The following is a 26,794-nucleotide window of genomic DNA, read 5'->3' on the forward strand; positions in this document are numbered from 1 at the left end:
GCACATATATTCAATTTTTAATTGTATTCATATTGTTAGATAAACAGTATCAGATATACATTGTTTCCAAAACAACTGGATGTTACATACATTCAGTAAGAACAGACATCAGCTCAGGTTGGCTGATAATTGGACACTTACTCATAGGCCAATATGTGAGGCAAATATCTAGGCTCAAATCAGACAAGGTTAGAGCATGGGAAAACAGAACAAACAGGAATTTAAAGAAATGTCATAAATGGGTTTTACATATGACTTTCTTAACAAATGCCTTGACTGACATATTTTTCAAATCTGACTTGTCATCTACCCTTCCAATCTTTTACTAAAATACATTTAAGTTTAGTTTTTCTGGAAAAAGCATTTAACAAAACCTGTCATTTACCAATAACACTCCAACAAACCTGGAGCAAACAGCACACATGCTGTTTTATTACTAAGCATAAAAGTCAACGTTCTCAAAACCAGTGCTAAAACAAAGGCATCTTCACAGTATGGCTCTCAAAAGCAGCAATTCCTTAGCCATAGTAACAAGTGTCTATAAAGAAAAATCTTCCTAAAAGTAATTTCAGTATAGCCAGTGAGAAACAGACTAATGCTCAACAGAGCAGAAAGCCTCTCACTTAAACCAATATGCCTCTTTGATCCCTCAATTGCCTATTAAAAAAAATAGGCAATTGCACTTTTTACTGGAAAACTTGCAGGAACAGTCTTGCTTGTTGGTGTCAATCTTAAACATCAACAGTTTGTGTTTTTTTGTTGTGGGAGGGCTGTTTGTTTGGTTTGGTTTTTAAAGCAAGGAAATTAGTGACCTAATTAAGTCAGTAGTTTGTTCCATACCAGCTATTTACCTTTTTGGTGCTTACATAAAGCACCAAACTGACTATAATATATTCCTTGGTTTCTTCCAACCATACAAACTCAACACAGACTTTACCCTCTGAATCTGCATAGTCTGCGGTGTAAATATGACCCATGTAGTCATAAAGGCCGGATAACCTGGTAGACAATTCCATGTGGACTGGAGCACTAAAACACCAGAAGGGCTTTCCAGTTTCATCCAAGAGAGTCAGATCCATCACAAAGCAGTCCTACAAACACAAGCAGAAGAGATTATTTCCCCATGACCCGGTAAGTAGATCTGTCCCCGATGTTAGAAGAAACATAAAGGGTTCAGAGAGTTTTGTACGAAGGCTAAAACCTCAAAATAAAATTGATAATGGTTCACTGACCTACTGCAACAAATACTTACTTAGAGGTTTCCTACAGAAATCAAAATTGCAACCTACAGACATCAAATGCTGCAGAACAGAAGGTACCACTCCCAAACCAAATCAGGTATTATTTCTTGAACATTTTTAAGCCCTTAACATTTGTTTTTCTCAATTATTAGTTACTTTACCATTCAAATAATGATAGTCCCTTCAATATGAGAAAGCAACCTAAGTTTAATGTCGGCTGCTAAACTTGTGCAAACGTGGCAATGTTTGCAAAGATACTCAGGGACCACTCAAGGCAGAGCACACAAAATTACCCTTCCAAGACAGCTGTACACAGTACTTTTTGAAGGGCTCACAGCTTCAGTTCCCAAAAAGGTAATAGCAATAATCCTGATGTAATTCCTCCTCTTACAAATTCTTGAAAATATTTTTTTACAAGATTACACAACTAGATAATTTTAAAACGTTAATACCAATTCTTTGGTCTTTGCAAACTGATAGCTTTGCATATCCCTTAGAAGCATAGGAGTTGTGTATCATCGTTAGTATCAGCTGTTCCTTATTCTCTTGAGTTCTGAATCACTAAATGAATCAAATTATCTTAATTATGTTGTATCTGCAGTCCAAAAGCATAAACAAATCAACACCATCTTCCATGCCAAAAAAATTCATTTGGAATGCTTTATTTCTCTGTACCACATAGTTGTGCTTCTGTTGCTCTACCATTGCTTCCACTATTACTTTACTTCAATCAAACAACACAAGGACAGATGGCACAAATATGAGGCAATGTGATACACAGTTTCCCTAAGCCTTTTACTGTAGACTATGCTGAAAATACAAAATTCAAACCAAACCTAATGATGGTGTCATAAACTTATATGAGCTACAAAATCACTGGAAACAAGAAAGAATTAAAATTTTCTGGTCTGACAATTTGCATATACAAGGCCAGTCATGAAAAGTAAAGTGGGATGGTGTTGGGGGGTGGGATGGTGGGGTTTCCATGCATTTCTTTCCTGGTTCTGGTCAGGATCAGGTTAATTTTTGCAGTAACCAGGAGGGAGCACGGCTAACACAGGCACGTTGTTCTATACCATCTCACCGCACTTCCAGAAGCAAGGAAAACGTTTTCTTCTTGGTCAGGCTATTGTGGCATGGTCAGGTTGTGTCCTCCCTTCACATGCATTTGCATGTGAATCACTCGCCTCTCTTGTACGTTCTTGTTATTAATTTTGTTGCTGCTACTCTCCATTTTCTTATCTCATTACCTCATTGCTGTTTCCAGTAAACTGCTCTTATCTCAACCTTGATCTTTACCTTCTGTGCCTCCAGTTCTCCTCTCCAGCCCAGCGCAGGGGAGAGGAAGGGGAAAGAAAGCCAATAATGTGAGAACATTAAATTGGAGAATACCATTCCTAAGCCATGACAATTTCCAACTATCTGTACTTCAGCAATTAATTTTTTTAATAAAAAACCCAGAATTGCCAAGAAAGTTTTTGGGTTTTTTGGCTTTCTTTAAGAGTATTAAATAAAGTTCAAATAAATTCAAAGTAGCAGAATGTCCTACTTCTGTGGCTGATGTTATTTGGCCTTGACACATTTTAAGAATTTTAGAAAGTTATGGTAAAGACCACACTGAATTCAACCCACAACTATATGCTGACAAGTTCCATCTGTCATCCCAATATGAGGTGTTTAAAAACAAAGTGTATTCTTTATTTTGTCCTATAAAAAAATACTCAATAGAATTTATGCTGTAAGCACATAGGAGGGAGACTAAAACTCAAAAACTAAAGACTACAGCCGTAGCTCTCTGTTTCCTCTGACAGATAACTTCCTGAATTCTTATATACTACTCAGGACTATTTTCATGGAAAAAAAAAATCCTGCCAAGCAGCTGGTTTTAGAATCATAGAATGATTTGGGTTAGAAGGGACTTTTATAAGTCATCTAATTCCAACTCCCCTGCCTCACCATGCTCATCATGGGAGAAAGAATTTTTTTGTTTTTTCTCTCAATGTCCAATTTCAAACCACCCTCTTTCAGTTTAAAAAGATTGTCCCTTGTTTTGTCACTATATGCCTCGGTAAAAAAGTCTCCTCTTATCAAACAGAAATATTTCGTTCCACGTTTATACGGGATTGGCAGAAACAACAGTTTTATTAACTTTGAGGGTTTTTTCAAAAGAAGTGCCAAAATTGAAATCAAGCATTGAACTAGATGATTTTTCAGTAGTGCTTAAATTACGTTCATCAGAATTTTCACAACTTCTGAAACATTCATACTGACAAAGTACATTTCAAAATATGTGCCTTCACCACTATAGCAAAAGGTATAGAAATACACTGAAGCTTTGTTTGAAGTAACTCTTTTAGGAATTTTATCCAATAGAACATGTGAGCATTCCTCTAAAATATAAAGAGTTAATCCAGCTGAGTGATGTACCTGACTGGAGCCAGGTGCTGACTGTGTGGATGTGGTCTGTAGTTTCTGCCTGTGTCCACTGGCACTTTAACATTCCCCAGCAGTTCCTAACTTTCTGTGCATACACAGCACAGAACTGCAGAGTATTTCCCCAGAGGTTCAAGGCTTATTGCTCGCAAAAAAACCCCAACCAACCAACCAACCCAAACCAAACAACAAAACACAGAAAAAAAAAAAAAAACAAAACCCTCACACTAAACAAAAAAAAGCCCTCACAAAAAGTACATCTGCAAGGGTATTTGTTTTTTGTCCAGCATTTCCAAGCAGGGCTGGTCAGCCAAAACATCTTTGCTGAGTGGAAAGCACTGGAGTGATACACACATAATGAGTCTATCATGCAATCCAGACACTATGACTGAAAGCAGAAAACATTTTTCCTCAAAATTCACTTATTTTTTGGAATGTTGGAACACAGGTCTTTGTCTAGTAACAAACACCTTCTACAAATTAAAAAAATTGTTTTAAAATTAACATATTTAAGATGCACTAACATAATTCTGTTTTGAGGTAAGTATTTCCAGAAACAAAAACTATTTCTGACCTTTACTTTGCCTTTGAACACATCTGTTTCCCAGCATATGCCAAGTGTCCCAGTAATAGGAAAGTGCTTCCTATTATCCTTCAAGTTTACTACTCTGAGCCTCAGGTATCCATTTTCAATGTCACCTGAAAATATAAACAATACACAACATTATAGTAGTATAAATCATATTCAGCCCAAGTACACTGTAAATGTTCTCTGATCTACTTTTCATGTCTTTTTTTCTTCCCACTCACCAGTAAGAAACCATGCCATACACCAACAGCTAAAGATCAAGCACATTATAGAGGAATTAAGTTGCAGTTCGGAGTTTGATTCTGCGATCCACAGCAGAAATAGCAGCTAAAAATTCTTCTGTATTTTTTAGTATAAAAATAGGAATGCCACCTAAAGAACTTACACAAGGATACAAGGAGTAAATTTCACATTCAACATTTCAATTTCATGCCTCCATCACTGCCCATTTCCCACAAGTCAAGCTCAACACTAACACTCAAAATAAAATTATGAGATACTTCTCCCAACCTTTTTTTTTCCCAAGTGATTTAAATCTCTCAGCTCTAAATGGAAACTCAACCCAATACAGACGGTATACAGATAACAATTCCTCCTTAGAAAGGATATTGCATCATTTAAATTGACATGCAGTATGATTTCAATCAAGTTTTTAAATTATGGATTTTAAAAATTTTTAAATGGCTTTCCAAAGCCCCTGAGGTTGGTTTTTTGGGGGTTTTTGGTTTGGTTTGGTTTTTTTTCTGCAGAATTACTATGATTTGTGATTTTTACATATAACCATATTTCTTTGGTATCTCTTCCTCTCCTCTCAGAAGAGACTGATCTTTTTTAAAATTTATTTTTTCCTTTGCTATCAGAGAAGGAAAGTTAACCAGGGATTCCAACAGTCTAATCATAAGTTTGGGAACATTATAGTGAACACAATCTGACTACAAAGAAAAGTGAAAATAAAAGCATCACATGACACAAGCAGATTTCTTGGTAGGACATCCCTTAGACAAGTTTCCTTGAACAAGAGATACTCTCTCAAAAGAGCAAAACAAAAGCACTAGAGACCTCAGTGCAAAAAAAGAAAGTATCTAGCACTTGCAGGAGACAAATGGGAAGGGAGAGAAGAATTCCCAGGAACATAATGCTTGTGAGGACCCAGTAGCAGGTCCTGGATGGTAAGGGAACAAGTGAAGGGGCTTGCAGAGGTTTAAGATGGAAGTGTCAGAGTGAAAAAAGAAGTGTTTTGCCTGTGATTCTCCTTCAATCAAGCCCAAGTAGCAGCATGAGGCTACAGACAGAAGAAGCCACATCAGAAAGGCTGGCTGTGAGTTAAAAGGTTGCATCCAGCACGCAGTGGCAGCAAACCTCTGCTTGGTGGCTGCTTGAAGCAGATCGTTAGAGGCAGTGATGGAGAAAGAAAGCCCACACTTTAACACAGAGGCCAAAAACTTCTCTGAATTGTTACTGCAGAGCCAAGCCACAAACCAATGCTGGAAAGGCAACACTCACCAGTGGGGAGTCCAGAGAGTACTTACTCTGGGGAGGAAGCAGCCCAACACATGAGAGAACAGCAGCTGCAGGTTTTTCAATACAGACACTGTGGAATAGGAGTGTGAATACAGTGAAACCAACATGACCATGCCCAGGAAATATTTTGCAAGAAATACTTTGTATGGTTGAAGGAAAATGCAATCATCCAGACCGTGATACCCACTGTCCTTGCAGTGAAGTACAAGAGAAATCAGTGAGGAAAATGTAAGCAGAATTCATTTCCAGGACCTAGCTAAAAGTAGAAAAAGGCCATTAAGTCTCCAAACGGTTCAGTTCCAAAACCTCAGTAAATCAAATTCAATGACAAAATTTCATACAAGGCAAAAATATCTTACTTAAATAGTTTACTGACTAATCATTGAAAGTCCAATTTAAAGCTGAGCTTTTGAACAAGAGACTTGAAAACATCAGTCAATGTGCATTTTTTTTTTTCTAAAAGGACTATTTGGTTACCCACAATTCCAATCTGAATGGAAGTGGCTATTTCTCTTACTCATTCAAATCAAATGAAGTTTGAATGGACTAAAAATGGATTCAAAAAAGCATTCTGCTAATAAACTAATGAAGCCCAGGACATCACTGCTATTGCATGGCATTAATACACCACTGCTAGATAGATCAGCTGGGTAAGGTGTGTTGCAGTTACTTCTTAACTTTAGCCAGAATGGCAATAGGAAACAGATCAGTAATCTGAAGGCTAATTATTCATGGGCTGGTTAATCCAGTCTTTATATATGGGGTTTTTTTTAATATAAAATCTCCATTGCAGTCCTCATATTCAGGAGGAAGGAAAAGTCTGCCTTGAAACAAGCAAGAAACTGAAGGCTAAGTACTGAAATCTTCCCTTCCTCACCCCAGTCAGATGAGAAAATGAAATTAAAGGGCAGAACAAGCCATGTTAAACATATGAAGAGAAACACAGAGGAAGCAAATTGGACAGGGCTTTCTTCAGCCTGATCCAGACTTTGTTTCATTGTCCCCTTATAATATTTCTAGTCTTTGGTTTATGCAAGACACACATAGCAGCAAAGCAGCAGAGTAAGTTATAGGGAACAAATATTTCCAAATAAAGGTAATAAAGAACATATATCATGTAGAAAAACTTCAGAGGAAAGAAACAAATAGGCCAATAGTTCCAGAGAACTTATTTTAGCTAAAAGCCAAGAAGTTTGTTTTGCTAACCACGCCTTTGTTGCAAGCTGTCATTTGATTGGTATTTTCAGAGGAAAAGCTGTGCTTAACACTACTTCTGGTGCCAACAACCAGCCTTAACACACTGAAATGGTTATTTAAACTTGCAAATCAATCTTCAAGGTCAAGCAAAACATTTCAAATGCCTGATATGAGATTTTACAAACAAATCTTAAAAGCTCTCTAAAGACACAAAAATCAACTCATACATTTTGCAAGGACGACACATCAGTTTACATCAACAAGAAATGACATTGAAAAGCCAAAGCTTAAACTACCATGTGGCTACCAAAGCTGTGGTTAAAAAGTTGAAAACCTAGGTAAATACACTTCAAAAATATTTATTAAGAAGCTGGATTCATAGCTTCTGGGAGTCTTCTGGGAGAAAAGCCTGTCATACCTTCCTGAAAACAAGGATAGTTTTCTAAATATTTTCAATTCAGTTACAAAGTATTTAGCATATTCACCTACACGATCTGTCAATGAGACCATATTATCAATTCTGTTTACACGAAAGGGAGAATAAAACAAAATGCTAAACCCCAACCAAAACAGTGGCAAAACAGCTAGTTACTGTAATTTAAGTATTAGTAACAGCAAAAAAAATCTGAAGCCACATACAGTCCATCTGCTTGGTTCAATGAAGTGTGACCCAACTTTTTTGATTTAATATTAAGAATTCTGCAAAAAGAACTGAAAACAGAGTAGCAAAATGAAGCCAAATATTAATAAACACTAACAAAAAGCAGACAAAAATTAATATTGAACAAATAGATCAGTTATTCTGCAAAATACAAATGGGCATTCTCTGGTAACCTAGGAATGCCTAGAGTTTCCTGATGAAAACCAATAAATAAGTAAAAGAACAGTATAATAGCTGAGAACTGATCTGTGCCTCAAGTTGTAGAAACTGCCATGGGCATGTCACATCTATAATTTAAAATAAAACTGGACTGGGTAGAGAATTTTCAAAAATAGCAAGACTTCCAATGTTGCAGACTCCCATGCTTCAGAGTCCTCCCAGAGGATGGGACAAAGAGTATTATTAGAATGGAGCCTAAAAACAAAACACAAACCGTCAAACAACCAGTTTGGACAAACCTAGCCACCACATTCAGCAACACCATATTCACCAGAATGAGAAAAATGAACAACAAATTACAATGCAAAATGTGACAGCAGACAGTCATATGCTGCCTCACTACACCATTTTGGGAGGAAGTCAAGCACTTTCCAGAAGGAATTATTGTGCAAGCACATGGAAGGGACTAGTTGACAAATGAGCTTATTGTCTGCAGAACCATGGCTTCAGCTGTCTGATATCCTGCGAGACCAGAATCTGGTGGCTGTCACACTGCCGAAGGTCTCAAAACCAAAGAAATTCAGAAAACACTCGTGAGCATTAAACAGATTCTGTAACTCGCAAAGTGAGATGGCATCACAACTGCAGCTCATGGACATTTGCTAAAATTTGCATAAAGGTCAACTACCAGCTTATTAATCTTTTGTGGAAGTAGCTTCTAAGCAGCAAGAAAGAGATATCAAGAAAGGAAGTGTGCCACATAACACTTTTTCTTGTGCAACTCTATTGCTAGGAACATAACATTTTCATTTCAGAAAACAAAATATTATAAATGTTATAAATGTTTTTCAGCTAAACCAGAAAAAACAACACAATCCCAAAAACCCAACCCTCTTGCCAATTAAAGAGAAGGGGTTTTTTTGAGGATATAAAGAGGAGTCTTGTACTACTCAACACTTCAGGTAAGATTTCTTGCTATATGCATAGACTTTCACTGATGTTTTAGCCTTAGAATTATTCCTTTAATTCAAGCTTGGAGCTTTTCTGGAATCTGAAAATATGTATATTTCAGGTTCAAGGACTACAACACTCCACACTGCACAAGGCTGCAGTCAGTCTAAATTACAGTTCCTGGAATCACCAAATACAGATAAGAAAAACCAAACCAAACCCCAGGGAAGTTATGTGGCCCTGTGAAAGCGCTCACGTCTGACAACAGTGCCCTCTACTGACCGAAAAACAATATGTTCTGAAATCCACACTGCTCAGGAGGTGCCAGTATTAAAAAAAATTACCGGGGAGCAATAATTAATTTACAGTACTTAATTCTAAATTAAATTAATGAAAGTGTTTAATTTTAATATTTTAATCTGTCTCTGCTTACAGAAAGACAGCTATGTAGCTGTAGGAAGTAATGCTGAAGTTGTGTTGTAAGAGAGATCACCCATGTATTTTTCAAAAACCCAGTACAATTATGAATTTGGGCTGTATGAGAACAACAGGGATGGTCAATCACGCCTCATGGAAAGAAGTGCTGAAAACAGAATGATGCAGCAGTTAAAAACAATGACTGAAATTGTTTACCACACAATGAACAGATGCCAAAACAGACAACCTTAAGCTCACTAAAATAAAAACTATAAATCTTGAAGTTCACAGTAACTTCTACAAATTTATCTACATTTTCAATCTGTCTGTGCACCCAAAGTATACTTCAGGAGAATTCTGCAGAAATAAGCTTCCAAAATGTATGAGAACAAACTGTCTCTCCTTTATAAGATACAAGTGAAAGAAACATCAACCTGCTCCAAGAGCTATGCCACTGCATTATTAATGCAGCACAGAACTAAAAGAAAAGACCCTGACAATCTGAAGAATTCAGTCCCAGGCCTGACACTAACAATGTAACAACAGGCAGACTTCTTACAGAGCAGCCTTAGGATGCCACACAAAGCACCATGCAGATATAAAGAAACCACGCAACTAACAGACAGCTTACTCTTAAAATCCCATTTCAGTTTCACCCCTTAAAACAGAGAAACTGGATACAAGAAGGAAAGACAGGGATCATTTCTAAAACAAACATTATTGTTCTTTCAACTTACGTTTTCTGCAGAAGAGGCACTTGAATGATCCACACAGGTACATGCAGCTCCTGCCATGAAGGTCAAGATGCAGGCTGTAGTCATGCAGTCTGTATTCTGAGTCAATATCATCCAGTAAAGGTTTATTAGGTGGAGGAGTATATTGACTTGAAAAAACGAAAAAAATAATAGAATTTAGCAAGGGGAAGGGGGGAGATGACTTAACTGAGATGTAACACATAGCCCTACACCGAGACTGTCGTCTTAAGACAGTTTTGAAATCAAACATCTCTAGTTCATCATGCTTCTTTTAAGCTAATACATTGTCTCATACTGCTGATGAGCTGTTCAGCCTAGACAAAGGCAGAAAATATGGCAGTCAACTTTAAAAGGTACCTCTGTTAAACTTCAAAACATGGACTTTCTTCAACAAAGAAAAAAGCATCAGCTTAACTACAAATCTAAAAGCCCACTAGCTCTAGAAACTTCTCTGAAATAGCAAATATTGAAATTATTTTGTCTGTGCCTAACTAAATAACTACTGCACACAAATGACCTGAAGAGACCACGGGCCAGAGGCAACTGAGCAACTTCTACACAGGATCCAATTTGGTACTAAGGGTGATGGTGTTAAATCTTATGTTCTGTGTCAGAAGAGCCACACTAAGTTATAGTGGGCATTTCAGGCTGTTGGTAGATACAACAGTATCTGACCAGAAAGCTGAGTGGCAAAAAAATTCCCCAAATACTGTTCTAAAGCTAAAAAAAAATTGTATTTTTAAACAGTTTACAACGTATAAACAGGTATTACATTATACACTGCAATGTACACATACACAAACACTTCATAGGAAACCCAGCTACTTTCTCAATAGGACTAAAAGATAAATGCAGGCACGTCACCAGTTTACCAGAATTTTTCTCCCCTCTTACACAGCCAAAGATTACTTCTCTACTTCCTGAAATGTCTCTCTCTTTTCCATCTCTGTGTCAGATAGGAAGAGGAAATAGAAAGACTGCTTGTAAAAAGGGAGAAAGTATGGGCAGTGTATTTCTAACTTTCTCAATACAGCCAGTACTAGTACACTTTTTTAACTAAATTATCTTGTCAATAGTACAACAATGGCGATATTTTAGTAAGAAAATGCTTCTACATTTTTGTATTTAGTAACTGTAACTGTTGTTTATATTCAACAGGAGTAGTTAATTACTGCCTAAATATAAACCTCTTACCAGCAGGCAATTTTAATTGTAAAATTCAAAGCTTTATTCAAAAGGTTATCTTTACTACCCACAAAGGAAAACCAAACTTACACAGTAGCAGAACCCAAAATGCTTCTCTCAAGAAGTTGATTATAATGAAGATTCGCCATAACAAAAGCAATTTCATTTTTCTCCTGAAAAGTTAATTAAAGTACATGTATTTTCATCTGGAAATCCTTTTTGTCACAAGGTCTTTCTGAGCATTAAAATTCATAGATAAATGCTGCTGCTTATTACTCTGGCAATTACTGTAATAATGTTAGTAATAGCTTGCTTTAACACTTGGACTCCTAAAACCTTTACTATCTTTTCACAAGAGTACAGAATATATATAAAAGATTACAGCATTTCTGTATTATGGGAAAAGAGAGGGAAACTACCTATGCCTAGGCAAAATTTAGGAGAGCAATCCAAGAATTGTCCCTAGCTTCTACTCATCACTTTTAAAAAGATACCTAACAGAATCAAACAACACTTACTCCTAACTACTGAAGCATCAAGTTTATTTTCATATGTAAGGAACTGTGTCCAAAGAGGGCTAACATCAGTGAGGAATAGGGAATTATTCAATAGAAATTCTGAATTTCAAAGTAAAAATCATGTCTTCACCAGATTATTTAGTCCTAGGAAAACATTAAAAACATAACCTTCTGTAGATGTTTATACAGTCAAAGAAAACATCAATGTGAAAACTAGAGACAGAGGTATGAATTTACTTCAAGAGCACAGAATGCTAGGATATCAGGTTCTTTTTTCTCTTTAAATGCATATTTAAATCCTGCATTTACAAACACATAAGTCAATTGGAAAATTATTCACTGCCAGAAGTCTATTACTCTCCTGGAATGTGGGCAACTACTGTTTTCATCTCTCTGGGTTACCAGAAAATGACATCCTCTGTTCAAACTTTTGGCTTTTTAACTACTCCTGTATTTTCATAGTGCAAAATTACAGCTATAAAAGACTTAACTAGGGAGATCTATCAATCACATAATGTCTCAGTCTTTCTCTATCCAAATACCAGGAGGCCCACGTAATCTGCCCTTGGTTTCTGTTATGCAGATATGTGCAAAAAACAAGATGTGTGGCATTTACAATTATTACACCCACTGACACTTAACTACCTCATATTACTCTGCCTACACAGAGAATAAGAACTACTGCTCAGAAAAGCAGGGAAAATATACTAGAGTGAGGCACTCAATTTTTAACAACAATGTGAAACTTGGTTATTATGATTGAACCATTTCCAGGTGCTGAAAGAGTTCTCTTTCCAAGTGTGGATGGGGCCAATGCATAAGCAAGGCCAGAGAGCCAACAATAATGGGACACCCATCTACAAAACTTCTGAAGATACAAGAGAAATGGCTGGTCATTTAGCAGAGCTTTTCACAGACTGAAACAACCTGTAAGGAGTTTATGCCAATCAGGCAGTCTCAAGTCTTCTAGGAAATGGACTTTCTAGGAAATGGACTTTCACTCGTACCTTTAAGTAAGAGTGAAAGCAATAGTCCTTCTGGGGTTTTACACATTGCCTCTGGTGATTGTGTACATCTGAGGCAGCATGTTTGCAGCTGGAAATTAGACACAGCTTTGAGGAACTGCTCACAGCCTCCCTTAGGAAAGTCCCTTGCCAGTGCCAAATAACCCAAGTCTATGTCAATAGCATGGCTGAGGGGAGGAAAAAAGGGCTACCACCTCTCAATTCAGATCAAGAGCAGAACACCTGAGACAGGCTTCCACAGCACCCAGTCCTACACAGCCACAGGCTATGCCACACAGAGGTCACAGTGCATTCCATGCAAAAATGCAAATTCCTTCTGGAGTCTACTTCAGATGTTCAGTATTGCCCTCTAAAGACATTCCTATCTACACCTACCCTACAGAGGCTAACTGCTTAACTTAGACTCTTAATACCAAGAATTTAATTAGCCCAAAAGGGCACCATTTGCAGCATTTCTACTACTGGAGCAGGATACAGCTACCTGGTGATGTAGATTAAAGCTAAGTTGCTATGTGGGAACTCATCACTTTGAGTGATGTGGACAGGTAATGGCATGAATCAGAGGAAGAAGCACTGCTCTTCTCTAACCATTCTATTTAAAATTACTCTAGAATATCAAATTTGGGCATGTGAAGACTGAAAAACAAATAAAATTGAACACAGTATCTAATATGGAATGATACATAACTGAACTTTTAATTAGAAGTGGATTTTTTTTAAAGCATATATACTCCTGCAACAGCTCTTTAGGATATAATGAATCTTCCACTTACTGTCCCTACATGTGTTTTGTGGTTACTAATTTAGACAAGATCTTTCAAAATCCAAAGGGGAAAAAAAGGGAAGACTTTAAAAAAGGCCCTCCCCAAACCCAAATTACAAGCCAAAAAAATTTTTTTCATTCAAATAATAATAAAATACAGAAACAAAATGTTATCTTACCTTCCAAATTCCTACTAACAGTCCTGGACACAGACTGAAGAGCTGGACAAGCTCATCAGCACCAACTCCTACACTACTTTCAGTCAAGTTGCCAAGATAGTATTCAGCAATCAAGGAAAATCGACGAGGCCTTTGAAAAGAATACATAGAATGTAGCAAAAAGGCTATGTCTCCTTATTCACATAAAAGTTCAGCCTAATTTCATTTTTAAGTCTAAAGTCTGACCAGCAGCACATGATGAAAATGGTTTTGAAAGCATTTGCCATGCAGAGTCATAAACTATACATTTGAACAACTACAGTGTACTAGCAGGATCTCAACCCCTAACAAGAAGAGAAATAAAAAACACTATATGAACTTCTACAACATTGTTAAAAAAAGAACTTACGTGCTTGCCCAATTTTTCAAAATATAGAATTGCTTTATGGAATCACTTAACTTTTATCACTGTGAAGCAAAATTCAAAGGAAAGGATCAAACTGTACATATAATAAATTAAAAGTATGTATTACAGGAAGCTTTCCTTTTTTGGAATTTTTTTCTATATTTTACCTATAATTAAAGCCATTTAGCTCCAAAACAATCTTGAATATATATTCATGTACATTTATTAACCAATGACACGTTAAAAAAGAGCAGAAAGTAAAGTTTGCATTACCTATTCAGAATGAAGAAGTCTTCCTAAAATCGTCTTCAGATTCAGGCTCTTATTCTATTCAAAACAGTTCCTAGATTTCCACATAGTATCACTGCAGTATCACCTACAACCACACTACCTGGGATGGGGCATCCACAACCACCCCGGACATCCCGTTCCAGCGTCGCACCACACTCGCAGGAAAAAAACTTCTTCCTAATCAACATCAAACCTTTCCATCTTTAAGTCAATCAGGCCTGTCCCTGCTCTACTGTCTTATAGTCTTAACAATGACATACAGAAATTGGTGAAGCCACTGCCTTCATTTACAGTCACAATTTCTAAAAGCTTGTAACTCTGTGAAATAAATACATCAACTGCCTGGAAGCTTTTTTTTTATTTTCTACACATCAATCATCATCTTGGTAAAAAAACTAAATTTCCCACATAATTTGACAGCAAGACTTGTTCAGTTAACTTTATACAAAAGGCTTCTCTTGATTTATTTCTTTTTTAAGTAAATACTTTGCTTCTGGTTGAAGAACCAGGGGTTGTGTAGGTGAACAATTCTCTCTTTTCAGAGCTCTATGGCTAGGGGCTTTGTGTAAGAAGCATGTAGTTGACACTGTACCTACTATACACATAGGCCCAGATGTGTGCAAAACTCCTTGACAGCAACCAAATACTCCAGATAGACACTTTTCATTTAAATATATTTTTAGAATATAATGACAAAACTCACTGTACACATTTAAACTAAAAAACAAAGGACACGCTGTGGACTGTGTGACTTCATATGCATGCAGTGAAGACTGCACACATAGTTAAACATCAAGTTCCTTAAATTCACATACACACCTACCAGAGAGAAAATAAATTTTAACAATGTAGAGTACCTGACTGTAGCCACATAAATACTGATTAACTCTTCCAAGCTTAATTTCTCACAATAAACTCTTGTAGATTTACATTTTTCTTTCATGCTCTAAGGCTTAGATTCAGCTTTCCAAGTCAGGACCTATCAGTCTGCATATCACATGCCAATTATCCTATGAATTAATGTCATAGCTTGCTGGATTATACTATTTATACTATTTCTTCCCTAAAAAGCTCTACCAAAGAAGAGAAGAACATAGAAAGAACTACTGCAGGGAAGTTTTCTAATGAAGGGTTAATTTATTGAGTCAAACAAATGTCAGATAGGTCCTACAGACACATTATCAACCAGTTACACCCAAAAAATCCTCAAAAATCCTATGTTAAAACTCACCCATTCTTGTTGGGAGGTCTGCTTTGGTCAGGAAGCAACGGTGTAACACCAAATAGTTTTAGGGTTGACAGGACATCTAAGTACGGCCAGTCTGTACCATACCAAAGTATGGTAACAGATGTGTCCTTAAAGGATAGTTTTGGCTTCTCTACTACATGTTCTTTTCCATTTTTGTCCTTTAGAACAATTATCCAACTCAAGCCAGAGACTCTGTAATTTAGGAATTGAGAGGGGAGAGGGGTGTTTAAAAACAAATTCCCAAAGTGATAAAACTTAAACTATGCTTTCAACAGAGTTTTTAAATTTCTACTAACTGCTACTTACGTTCCTCACTTTCAGTCATGTATAGATTATCATCGTATCATCCCATTACTGTATACATTTTACAGCTCTAATTCTATACTCCCCCAAGCCACTAATATTTTGTACATTGTTCTGAAGTAAATCTTTGTGACAGGGCATTGCTTACTTCACAGCTTCTTTGTTTTTACATGGAAGACCTGTATAAGGATCTAGAAATTTTACAAGTCGCATTACTCTACTTTTGAAGGCACACATTTGTTTCAAGATGTATTCTTTCTTCCAGTACCCAGGCTTTTTGTCATGTACAGCAGCACAGCCCAAAGAAACAGTTTCTGTTTGCTTAGACTTCATTTTCCACTTTGGGTGCAAAGAACTGGAATAGAGTTTCAGCCAAATTCCACTGAAAATAAAAACAGAATAAAGAGGAATAAATTTCAAGAATAGTCACTTCATTTTTATATGCACATCTCAGCTACCCCTGAGCATAGGGTTAGCAAAAAACCAGTCTTGTCTGTCTTCCTGAAAATATGGTATCCAGGATGAAGCTCTGTGACAGCATAGTCATAGTCAGCAAAGTAACTGAAAACCGATAAAGGTTAAGCAGAAAATTTTGAAAATTCCACCCCAAAACAATGATACATCCTCCTCATAGAAAATCACCTAGTGGAAAAAGTGGTTTATTACCTCCTATTCAACAAAGATCAACCATACACTTCAAGTTTCTCAGATCCAGATGAAAGTGGGGTGGAGGAGAAAAATTAGAATCCCCTTTGTTTGGTGGTACCAATGTAATTTCAATCCCTTCTGCACTCTCTTTGGAAAAGCCCAGAGAAGATATGAGTTTCTGAAGTCAAAGAAACATGTAACTGTAATGACGGGTTACTTTCATGCCAGGAAAATGATGAGGACGCATTTCAGGCCCCCACACCCCACTGTCTCTAGGACAATTCACAGAACACTGAGTACAGGAACCTACAAGAATTCAATCATCTGTGAATACAGGTTGCCAGTAAGTTTTCTAATTTTGAAATGCTAGATACACAGCGCACATAACTGCACTAAAGAAAACGAATAGCAAGGGCAACAAATCCTTAAGAGACATTTCTACCATTTTTCAGCAAAATTACCTTTACCAGTTCTCACTTATCCTCAGGCAAACTTACACTAACACGTATTGTATGGCATCTTCCCCTCTCCTTAAGGCATTCAAGGACTAGATCCATCCCACACTGCCTCCTACCCATCAAAACCCTTCTCAATTCATTAGCTGCTGAGAATAAGTCTCCACATGCTGAGAGCCAAGCTCTGGTTATTGATGCAAGCACACCCAGGAATTCTGCAAAAACCTTCCAGCCTGCTGCTCTGTAGATACATACAGAATTCTCTTACAGCCATTTTTTAAGACAAAAATGTCTAAAACACACAAGTCAATAAGTTACCGTGACTGGTAAAGATGGGTTCACAGTCAACATGAGTTTCCAACCTTCCTTCCACCAAAAGCAGGGCGGGAAGGGTAACATAAAGAACAATCCCATAACTGAAACAAAGTTTTAAGATACTTCTATTTTAAGACCATTAAAGGCAGCCAAGTTACCAGACAGTATAAAACATTTCTGATGGAGGGAGAATATTCTTTTTTAACTCCAAAGCAGTTTAGAATTGTCCAGTGATGAAAAAAAGGAGAGATGTCCTTAACATAACATCACCAAGGGAATTTGAGCTGTGTATCATCCAACTGGTCTTCATCAGCCTAAAAAGTCCAGTAAAATAACCTCCTATAAAACTCTCCTGTTAACTAGAAACCCCTTCCCAAAAAGACATCCTTTGATGGAGAGGGATACTCTGCATCTTACTGTATGATACCGAAAAGACAGGACTTAGTAGTAGGCATTTCCTACATTTTGAAGTTGCAGACTCAGGCAATTTAGTTGACTGAAGATAGACTAATGACAAATACCTACCATCCTCATCCTCACTCTCAGTAACATATTGCATCTTCCTTTCCCAAAACAGTGTCATGCAAGCAAAGAAATTAGTTCAAGAAACTCATAAAATTCAGCTAGGGCAGGGAGACAGAAAAGATGATGAAGGAGGACTTGGAATCACAAGTGTTTATGAAGGTATCACTTCCCCTTCATCCTCAACTTCTGAAGAATTTAGGGTAGATAAATCAAAAAAGCATCCAACAGGGAAGCACAACTTTGTCTTTTTTCACAGCAGAATTACACACATGCCCTTCTTGCCGCAAATTGTTAATACTCATCTCAAGGTCTCTTACTGGACATTACTACAAAAAGCCAAACAAACCTTTTATTGCTAATTCAGATGCCAGAATAAGACACATCATCATTCAGTCATCACTCAGCCACAGTGGCAAAGACTTTGCCCTGTGCTCTCACTTCCTCTCACATAAGCACATTCTGCTGGTGATCAGAATCCTCAGATTTTCACAGGCAGACCACATCTATGTCGCCAGATGGACATGAAAAGGACACACTCAGTCACCCATCAGGGCAGAAACAAAGTAGGTTTATTTTGGGATTCTGACTTATATAGTCTTTGGAGTTTGGTCAGCGATTGAAGGACGAGGTTGACACCTCTTTGACCCCACTGGTCAACCTAGAAGTCCATCAATTTGTCCCTCCCCCGGAAGGCATGCATAATTTACAAAACATCATTCTTTGTTTATATTACACTGTGTGAGAAAGCTCCAGTACAGAATGTAAACATCAGAAGGCTGAAAAATCAGGGCAACACATCTGTGAACTTCCCACACTGCATGGTAGAAAGGCTGGAATATCCCATGCTAGGACAAGGAGGGTGCAGAAAGGGGGAGTCACAAACATTTCCCTGCCCTCAACAGTTATACTGGAGACATCAGTGCCAAGAACTGTTCAAGTGCACGCACTCTATGAACAGCCCAAAGACAAATCACTGCATTATGCAGCACAGACATTTCTCAATGAAAGACTGATGTTGCATCCAGGACAGCAGAAATACCCTAAAAAAGATACTCAGTCTAAAAACCAACGTCAGATTTGTCACAGAAATATGCAGGGACTTCAATTAAAACTTCTGTTCATTCACTGCAAGATTCAGGGTCTTGGGAAGGTCCATGAAAATCCATAAGGAAGAAATTACTGGGTCCCACTGAACCAGTCAGGCTCCTAGATAAGGGAAAGCAACTCTCCCAAGTCCCATTTGTGCACACACACTAATCTCTGGTGAGATTAGAAAATGGAAACAGACATCGTCGAGATGGTGACAGATGAATCATCTTCCCCTGGAGAGCCACAGTGATTTTATCCTGCCTTACCACTCTAAAGTGGAAAAATACATACCAAGATTGGTAATCTGTGTCAACTATACAATTTTTATCTACTCTCAAAACCTAAATCTGGATTGCAGATCTTCCCTTTAAATTCATCAGTTCTAAAGTTATCAATGCCAAGGTAAACCAACTAATTCACTGTACAAGTTTTAGTAAATAAGGGAGAAATAGATTCATACCCAGTAAAGCAACTTCCTATACAGGAAGACATTTTCTCATTCAAACAACACTAATGCAGCAGAATCCTACAAAAAAAAAGGATGCCCAGATCCTAGTTATCACATACCAACCCGAGTCTCTCCTCTTAACCCTTTCACAAAATTATCATGATAGTAGTTGGAGCAATTTATGAACTCTGTATAAGCAATCCTTATTAAAAAACGTATTGGTATTTATCTTCGTCTCTTTTGTTCTCATTTAGACATCACCTAAATTTCACAAACAGAGCAACAGACAAAAACCACTAGTGGATCATCTGATTGAATCAATCCCTCTGCAAAAATCTGATGAGATAAACAAGTATGTAGGACTTAAAAATTGTGAAAGATGTTAAATTCCATAAAGCTACTAGCAACACACCATTAAGGATCACCTGAACTGAAAAGTTTCTGCAGGTCCATGTGGATACAAACAAATATATGCAAATTTTAGAACAAAAGAAGTGCTAACAGCAACATTTCAAAGCACTGGATTTAGTTTTTGCCTCATAACTCCCAATAAACAACAGGCCCTGCACAGCTATAGAATTCCATGCAACATGTACTGTGGGCTACGCAGGGCAATTTCAGCAGAGTAACTGCCCAGAGGTGCATGCATCAGTGCTCTGACACCAGAGAAACTGAATTGGAAAGACTCATAATTCAGGTAAACACAACTGTGGCACAACTGGGACCTTCCCTCTTCCTTACTTGTCATTGGCCAGCTCATAGAAGCGCTTATTCACACATCCAAGAGACAACAGGGACACAGCATCCAAACAGGAAAGTATCTTCAGCAGCATTTCTGATGGCATGCTAGAAAAGAAGAGAAAGGAATTCTGTTGGACTTGCCTGCAAATTCCAGAAATTAAATTGGCCGAGAATTTTAATTTCAAACCAGACAAAAACAGACGAGGTAGAAACCAGCAGGCTGTAAACAGATGAATCAAAAAATCACCTAAAGAGTTAAACTGCAGAGTTTGGGCTCTAATTTCACTCTCTGGTATGTGGCATTTGCCTAAAATAATTCATCACAACTTATTCAAGTGGCACAGCACAATTACATGAAAAGTTATGAGTTTGCACTTTTATTATAAAGTTTGTTAACTTTAACTATGTTTGACATGAAACTACCTCATTTAGCTTCAGTTTCTTACTGCTCTTACCATGATTTTAACATTTATTCCATAATCACCAGCACATTTGCAAAACTTCAAGATATTCACTCTCCCTTTTGACTGCGGTGTCTGGTCTCAGAATGCACCAGGACAGAAATGTCCTAGTCTAACAGCAAGATCATGTTCTACCTCATCATGATCTTCAAACTGAATGTGCTCAGGGGTCCTGTGCAGTTTTCATTTATGTCAGCAGAAAGATGTGAACTTCAAAGTAAGAGCCAAGTGATATCTTGAAAATGCCAATGTCTCTGCATCTGGAAGGCTGCCTGAAATGCAGGTGCCAGTCTAAGCATGACAAGCAGAACATACCCTGGAACTGAGCCAAAGTGATTTTTGCATTAGCAGACAGGAACCTTATACAATTTGAGCAGTAGCTCATAGCTGCAGAGTTTAAAATACATGCATTTTATACTCTTAGTTTTCTTGAGCATTGAGCATGGTCACATCAAAATCACTGCTGAAAATAAAAGGTGCTGTGAAAGTCAACACCCCAGCTGTGCCTCTCGTCCTTTTACTACTGGGTTATTTGCAACACTTGTTGATTTATGACACCATTTCAGAAGCAGAGAGCTTTAAAGGGTAGCACAATAATGCCAATACACCTCAATGTATTCAACTCAGAATCTTAGTTGCATTGACATAGAAGCAACATGCCAAAACTTGCACTGTTATTATGTGAAATACCTCATAAACTGTAAGTCCAAAGCAGTTAATGCACTCATTCCAGCGACAATTTAGAAGTGATACCTTAAAAAGCTGCAAATTTGCTAAAATAATATGCTTGATCCAGAATTTTCGACAGCAGTTTTTACAGCTGTATTCTTTCTCCTTTGAAGGATGCTGATTTTTTTTTTTTTTTTCTCTCACCATTTACACCAGTCAAACAGCATAGAGGTGCTGAACCGGCCATCCAATGCAAAAACAGAGAAATCACTACACAGGAAGCTATCAAATGTATAAAACAAGGAAAACTAATTACTTCTTCAGGTAACATATTCTTAGAATTTTTTTTTGTAAAAATGTAACTAATTTTTCAAAAGGAAAACAACTCACAATTATATTGAAAGTATCCTTTCAGTGTCAAAGAGGAAAAGAAACATTTACCTTGCAGTAAATATGCAGCAGCCACTAATTCCTCCCCCCTTATCCCAATCCACCATTCTCAGCCTCTCCAGACACTAAGATACACTTGATGACAACCAATAACCAAGAGAAACATATGAAGCTGAATTCCAATCTGGCTTTTATTGAAGTAATAAAATAATTTTTATTCTCGGGGAACAACACTGCCCATGACTTCCAAAGGAGCTGCTAAAGGCTTCACATGGCTTGGAAAACCTACATAATCCTTATGAACTTAGAAAAGAACACAAAGGAGAACCATGCCAGAAAACATTAGAAGGTGAACACAGGATCCCAAAGTAGGCCAGGAAAGCAAATCTTTTCAACTCGGAATATTTGACATAGAAATCTCCAAGATCTGAATATAATTACTGCAAGCAGTCAAAAGACAGCTTACAGGGGGACTTCCACTCTTACTCCTAACAGAGACATACTCACCTCTCAAAGCACACATTTCGTTTCGGTTCTCTGGGAGGTGTCAAATACAGACTTTTAATTCCAGCATTTACAGTTTCAGAACATTCCCCAGACCTGGCAGCAAAGGTCCTTAACCTACTTGTAAGAAGGAAAAGCTATTAAGAGCCACATATTCACAAAATGAAGAAATACACATATTGTGCACACCTAGACACATTTCCACCAAGGCAGGATGCAGGGAATATACCACATGGCAATCATTATGATTTGAACAATCACACCCAAGTTAAAAGACCTGGCACCAGGAAGACTCAGGGTTTAAACTGACAGCTGTCAACCCTGTGACTGATCTCTCACAGCAGGCAAAGGCAATAATAGTGTTGCTCCCCCAAATCAGTTTGAATCTGGTGGAGTTTTAATACCCTTAGACAGCTGCACCCCTATGGCCACTACAACCAAGCTCCACTGAGGTCCCTGCAGCAAATCAAACTCACTGCTGGTTCTTCTGTTTCACAACACTACTCCAGAGACATTTTTGAGCCACCCGACTTTGCTAAGCTATTAAAAGATACCAGATAAAAACTATACCTTGAAACTTCCTCAGAAACTGCTGAGGTTCAAAAAGAATTTGTATCCTTTCAAGCATAAGCAAGAAGGGAGATTTAATCCATGAAACAGAGAGCAGCTAACAAGCTCTAAGGGATGTGCAGGTGTTAGACAGACAAATTACTTCTAGGAGAATTGCTTTGTTAAGGTTTAGGGCTTGACATGCTTCAAAGATTTCAGACCTAGGAAGAGGTTAACAAAGCTTGGGAAGAAGGATGGCCACTGAGAGTGGACACAAAGAATGCAGAATTTACAGGCCAGAGGGATACCTGGAACAACTCCCAAGATAAGAAAGAAACTATTAAAGCCAACTCAGCAATTGGGCTGAAATCAGCTCCAGCTTCCAGAAATGTGAGATTGCCATCACTGACTCAAAAAAGAGAAAGACTGAGCATGCAAATTGATTAGCGTGAGAAGCAAGAGAATCATTAACCAATATAAGATAGAAAATTAATTAATAAGAGAATTATGTAACTTGTAGCCAATGAAAACTAATTCCTTCCTTTGCTAAAATGTATAAAATAATAAAAAGTTTTGAGAGTTGGTGTGCTGGATTTGTGGATCTGCCACCCAGCAACCCCTTCTGTGCAGAAGTGGAAATATGTCAAATACCTCAACTCTGTGCCTGGATTTGTCTCTTGCACACCACGGTGAAAGAACCTCATTTACCAACATTTCCACATCACAATTTGGATAGAAAAGAAAGGAACTTTGCATATTTCTAACACAAATTCTTACAATCCAACTGCTCACACATTTTTCCAAGTTTTCTGATAGAAAGGACTTTGTAAGCTGTAACTCCAAACAAATCCTATCATTAATCCACAGAGAAATAAATATGGAGACAGAGTTTCAATCTTAAACCAAATCCTTACACATCATATCCACTAATGCCACCCAGCAGGCAGAGCTCCCATTCTCTGCATTATTGATGCTTTAAATTGCCAGCAGATTTCCAACACCTGGTCAAACCAGCTCTGGGTTTCTAGGCAACCAATCCACATGGGGGAGGAAAAATAGCTAATTTTGAAGTATATGGGTACCATATACAACTAATAAGTTCTTGATTTAAGATTGATTTATGCTTAAAGAAAAAAAATCAAAAGAAATTAACAGCTCTCGTATACATTGTCAACTGTGCTATGTAAAACAAAACAAATCCAAGACATTTTACTGAGAATTGTTAAAAGCTTAACAAGGAGACATGCAGATTTCAGCTTGGGTGCTAACCACTGATAGACCAACTAAATTAAGTACAAAAAAGTAGTCTTATAATAAATACAACCTGGAAATCAAACATGGGTTTTACGCATGTATCATTATGAAGAACATTTAGATGGTGAGGCACTAACAAGCTGCTGCCAAACGGATTTAGAGACACAGGTTGTGTTTGACAGCAGCAGAGCTATCACCTCTGTATGTTCAAGGACAGCACAACCCAGGCTACTCTGCCCTGAATCCACACTGAAAACAGAGTTTGGGCATACTTCACAAACTCCAGGCAGAGAAATAACTCAAGTAAGAAGCTGGATTCTGGATTTTAAAGCACACTACCTTGGACAAGCATAACCTGCATAGCCTGTATTCAGTCCTTCTTGCTCTTTTTAACCACCAACCCCCCTTCTTCACCCCAGGGAGAAATGTCTGAGGAAAGAAACATTTTGCCCACAGGTGCCTTGAAAACTTTAAAGTAATAGCTACTGTTTTTGTAAGCTTCAATTAAAAAAAAAAAAAAAAAACAAAAAAAAAAAACCACCCTGCTGAACTTTTGTATTTTCCAAAACAAAAATATTCTCAAGGTGTGAAGAAACAACCAGCAAACCGAATCCATAAATTACTTTTCAAGTACTGTGTGTGCTAAGATTTTGAATTAGCATTAACAAAATGCTTTTACACTGCATTGACACAGCTTGGGCAGATAAGCCTAAGATGAAAGTCAATGACAGCTGTTACACCCCCTCTTCAGGGACTTCTAGAACAACTGAGATGATCTTACTTAAGAGGCACAACTTCAATTGCTTTTTGATTAGCTTTCAACCTGTAGGGCTAAATTTTGTACCAGTGTTTTCACTTTCACACCCTGTAATACTTGAAATGTGCCTTGGTTTTATTGATGGCCAGCAAACAATTGTCTTTCAAGTAACATTTCAAATAATGTACGCAAATTTTTAAGTAGTGAAAAAACCTGTCTCCTCCACCTCCTTAAGCATACGTGGGGACAAAGAAAAATGACAATAAGGCTTTGGCATGGGTTGGTTGCGTTTTTTCCCTCAGCTAACTATTTCAATTTAGTTTTTAAAAGGTGGGTATTACCCCAGTACATCTGCAGGTTAAAAAAATAATTTAAAAAAAATAAAAATTACAAAAAAAAAAAAGAGAGAAAAAAAAAAAAAGCAGGGGGAATGAAACTGCCATGAAACCCAAGGTTGTACAAACGGGTTAGCAGAAAAACCTGCTTTCTCAGCTTTGCCTCTAAGACTGATGCTTTAAAATTTTGAAAGCCGAGCCTCTACTGTAAGAACTAAGCTAATCACACCTTCCACAGTGAAACCGTCCTATTTATCACAAAGGCCTAACCACCTTGAACGCATAAAGTAGCCATTAAACTAATTTTGTGGATACTTATTATAGCACCTCCTCCAAGCTGAAGGACACCGGTTTAGGTCCTCTTTCTAGGCAAAAAAAAAGTGTTAACCCCAGGTCTCCGTGCACCAGGCAACACCAGTGTTTTCCCACTGCAAACGTCCACTGGGCCAAGAGCAGGGAGAGGAGAGTATCACAGCCCTCGCCGTGAAGAGTCGAGAGCCAGAAACCAGAGCCGTGCAACACGTGAAACAAGTTTTCCAGAGGAGCAATAGGAGCTGAGGGAAAACAACTAAACCACCCTCCCCGGAAAAGGTGCATAAGGTGGAGCAGGCAGCCCCGGGCCGGCAGAGTCCCGCTCGGCACGCCCACGGTTACCTGCCCCGACCCGCCGCCATGGCTGCTCCGGCGCGGGACAGCGGCGGCCCCGCACCGCCGGCGGGGAGGGGAGGGACAAGCGCTGCCACCTCCCGTGCTACGCCCTGGGGCGGGGCGGGACGGCGTCAGGCCGAGGGAGGCGGTGCCCGGGAGCGTTGGCTTAGGGAAGGCGGGGCTGGAGCAGGCCGGAGTGGGGCGCTCGGGAAGCGTTAATTAACGTGTCCGGGAACGGTGGTGATGCTGCTGAGAGCGTCCTGGCGGGTCCCCTGCCCCACAGTGAGCTCGGGGCTCAGAATGACAGAACTAATTAGGCTGGAAAATACCTCGAGGTTACTTTACAACCTATGACCAAACACCACCGTGTCAATTAGACCACAGCGCTAAGTGCAAATTCCAGTATTTCCTTAAACACCTCCAGAGACGGTGGCTCTACCACCTCCCTGAGCAGCCCATTCCAATGTCTAATCTCTTCTTCTGTGAAGAAATTCTTCCTAATATCCAACCTAAACTTCCCCTGGTACAATCTGAGGCGATTTCCTCTTGGAGAACAGGTCGACTCCCACCTGGCCACAGCCTCCTGTCAGGCATTTGCACAGTGATAAAGGCCCCTGAGCCTCCTTTTCTCCAAGCAAAACATCCCCAGCTCCCTCAGCCACTCCTCATCACACCTGTGCTCCAGTGCCTTCACCAGCTCCACTGCCCTTCTCTGGACACACCCCAGCACCTCAACGTCCTTCTTAAATCGAGGGCATCAAAACTGAACACAGTATTACGGTGTGGCCTCAACAGTGCCAAGTGCAGCAGGACAATCACCTCCCTAGTCCTGCTCACAACGCTGGTTTTGACACAGGCCAGGATGCCCTTGGCCTCCTGGGCCACCTGGGCACACGCAGGCTCATGTTCAGCCGCTGTCGATCAGGACTTTTTCCACCAGCAAGAGCTTTCCAGCCACTTCGCCCCCAGCGTTGCCTGGGGTTCTTGTGGGCAGGACCCGACACTTGGCCTTGTTGAACCTCATGCCCTCGATCTCGGCCCATCGATTTAGCCTGTCCAGATCCCTCTAGCTGTCTCCATCCATGGAAACTTCAACTGCATCGCTTTAACTCATATATGTGTGCAAGACCAAGAAAAAACAGGTATGAAAACACAGCCTTAAAAGGGTGATCAGCACGGCAGGC

At 38.6% G+C, this 26,794-nt stretch overlaps 1 protein-coding gene across 3 annotated transcripts; it reads right to left on the reverse strand.

Moving 5' to 3' along the window:
- Positions 1–25,768, reverse strand: FBXO15 (F-box protein 15). Of its 3 annotated transcripts, none has more exons than XM_066205640.1 (10): positions 25,617–25,768; positions 22,071–22,184; positions 20,044–20,148; positions 15,971–16,204; positions 15,502–15,711; positions 13,595–13,724; positions 11,200–11,282; positions 9,907–10,052; positions 4,249–4,373; positions 1–1,091 (listed from the first exon to the last, which is right to left on the reverse strand). In XM_066205640.1, the coding sequence occupies exons 1-10, from the start codon at positions 25,634–25,636 to the stop codon at positions 822–824; spliced, it is 1,437 nt and encodes a 478-aa protein (XP_066061737.1). In that variant the 5' UTR covers positions 25,637–25,768; the 3' UTR covers positions 1–821. The 3 variants fall into 3 exon arrangements, with proteins under 3 accessions (XP_066061737.1, XP_066061754.1, XP_066061745.1); XM_066205657.1 differs by lacking the exon at positions 25,617–25,768 and adding an exon at positions 23,531–23,542; XM_066205648.1 differs by lacking the exon at positions 20,044–20,148.
- Positions 25,769–26,794: the final 1,026 nt, after the last annotated feature.

The sequence above is a fragment of the Chamaea fasciata genome, unplaced genomic scaffold (assembly GCF_029207755.1).
Source record: "Chamaea fasciata isolate MVZ Bird 193981 ecotype frontalis unplaced genomic scaffold, bChaFas1.0.hap1 SCAF_1, whole genome shotgun sequence".
In the NCBI taxonomy this organism is placed as follows: domain Eukaryota; kingdom Metazoa; phylum Chordata; class Aves; order Passeriformes; family Sylviidae; genus Chamaea; species Chamaea fasciata.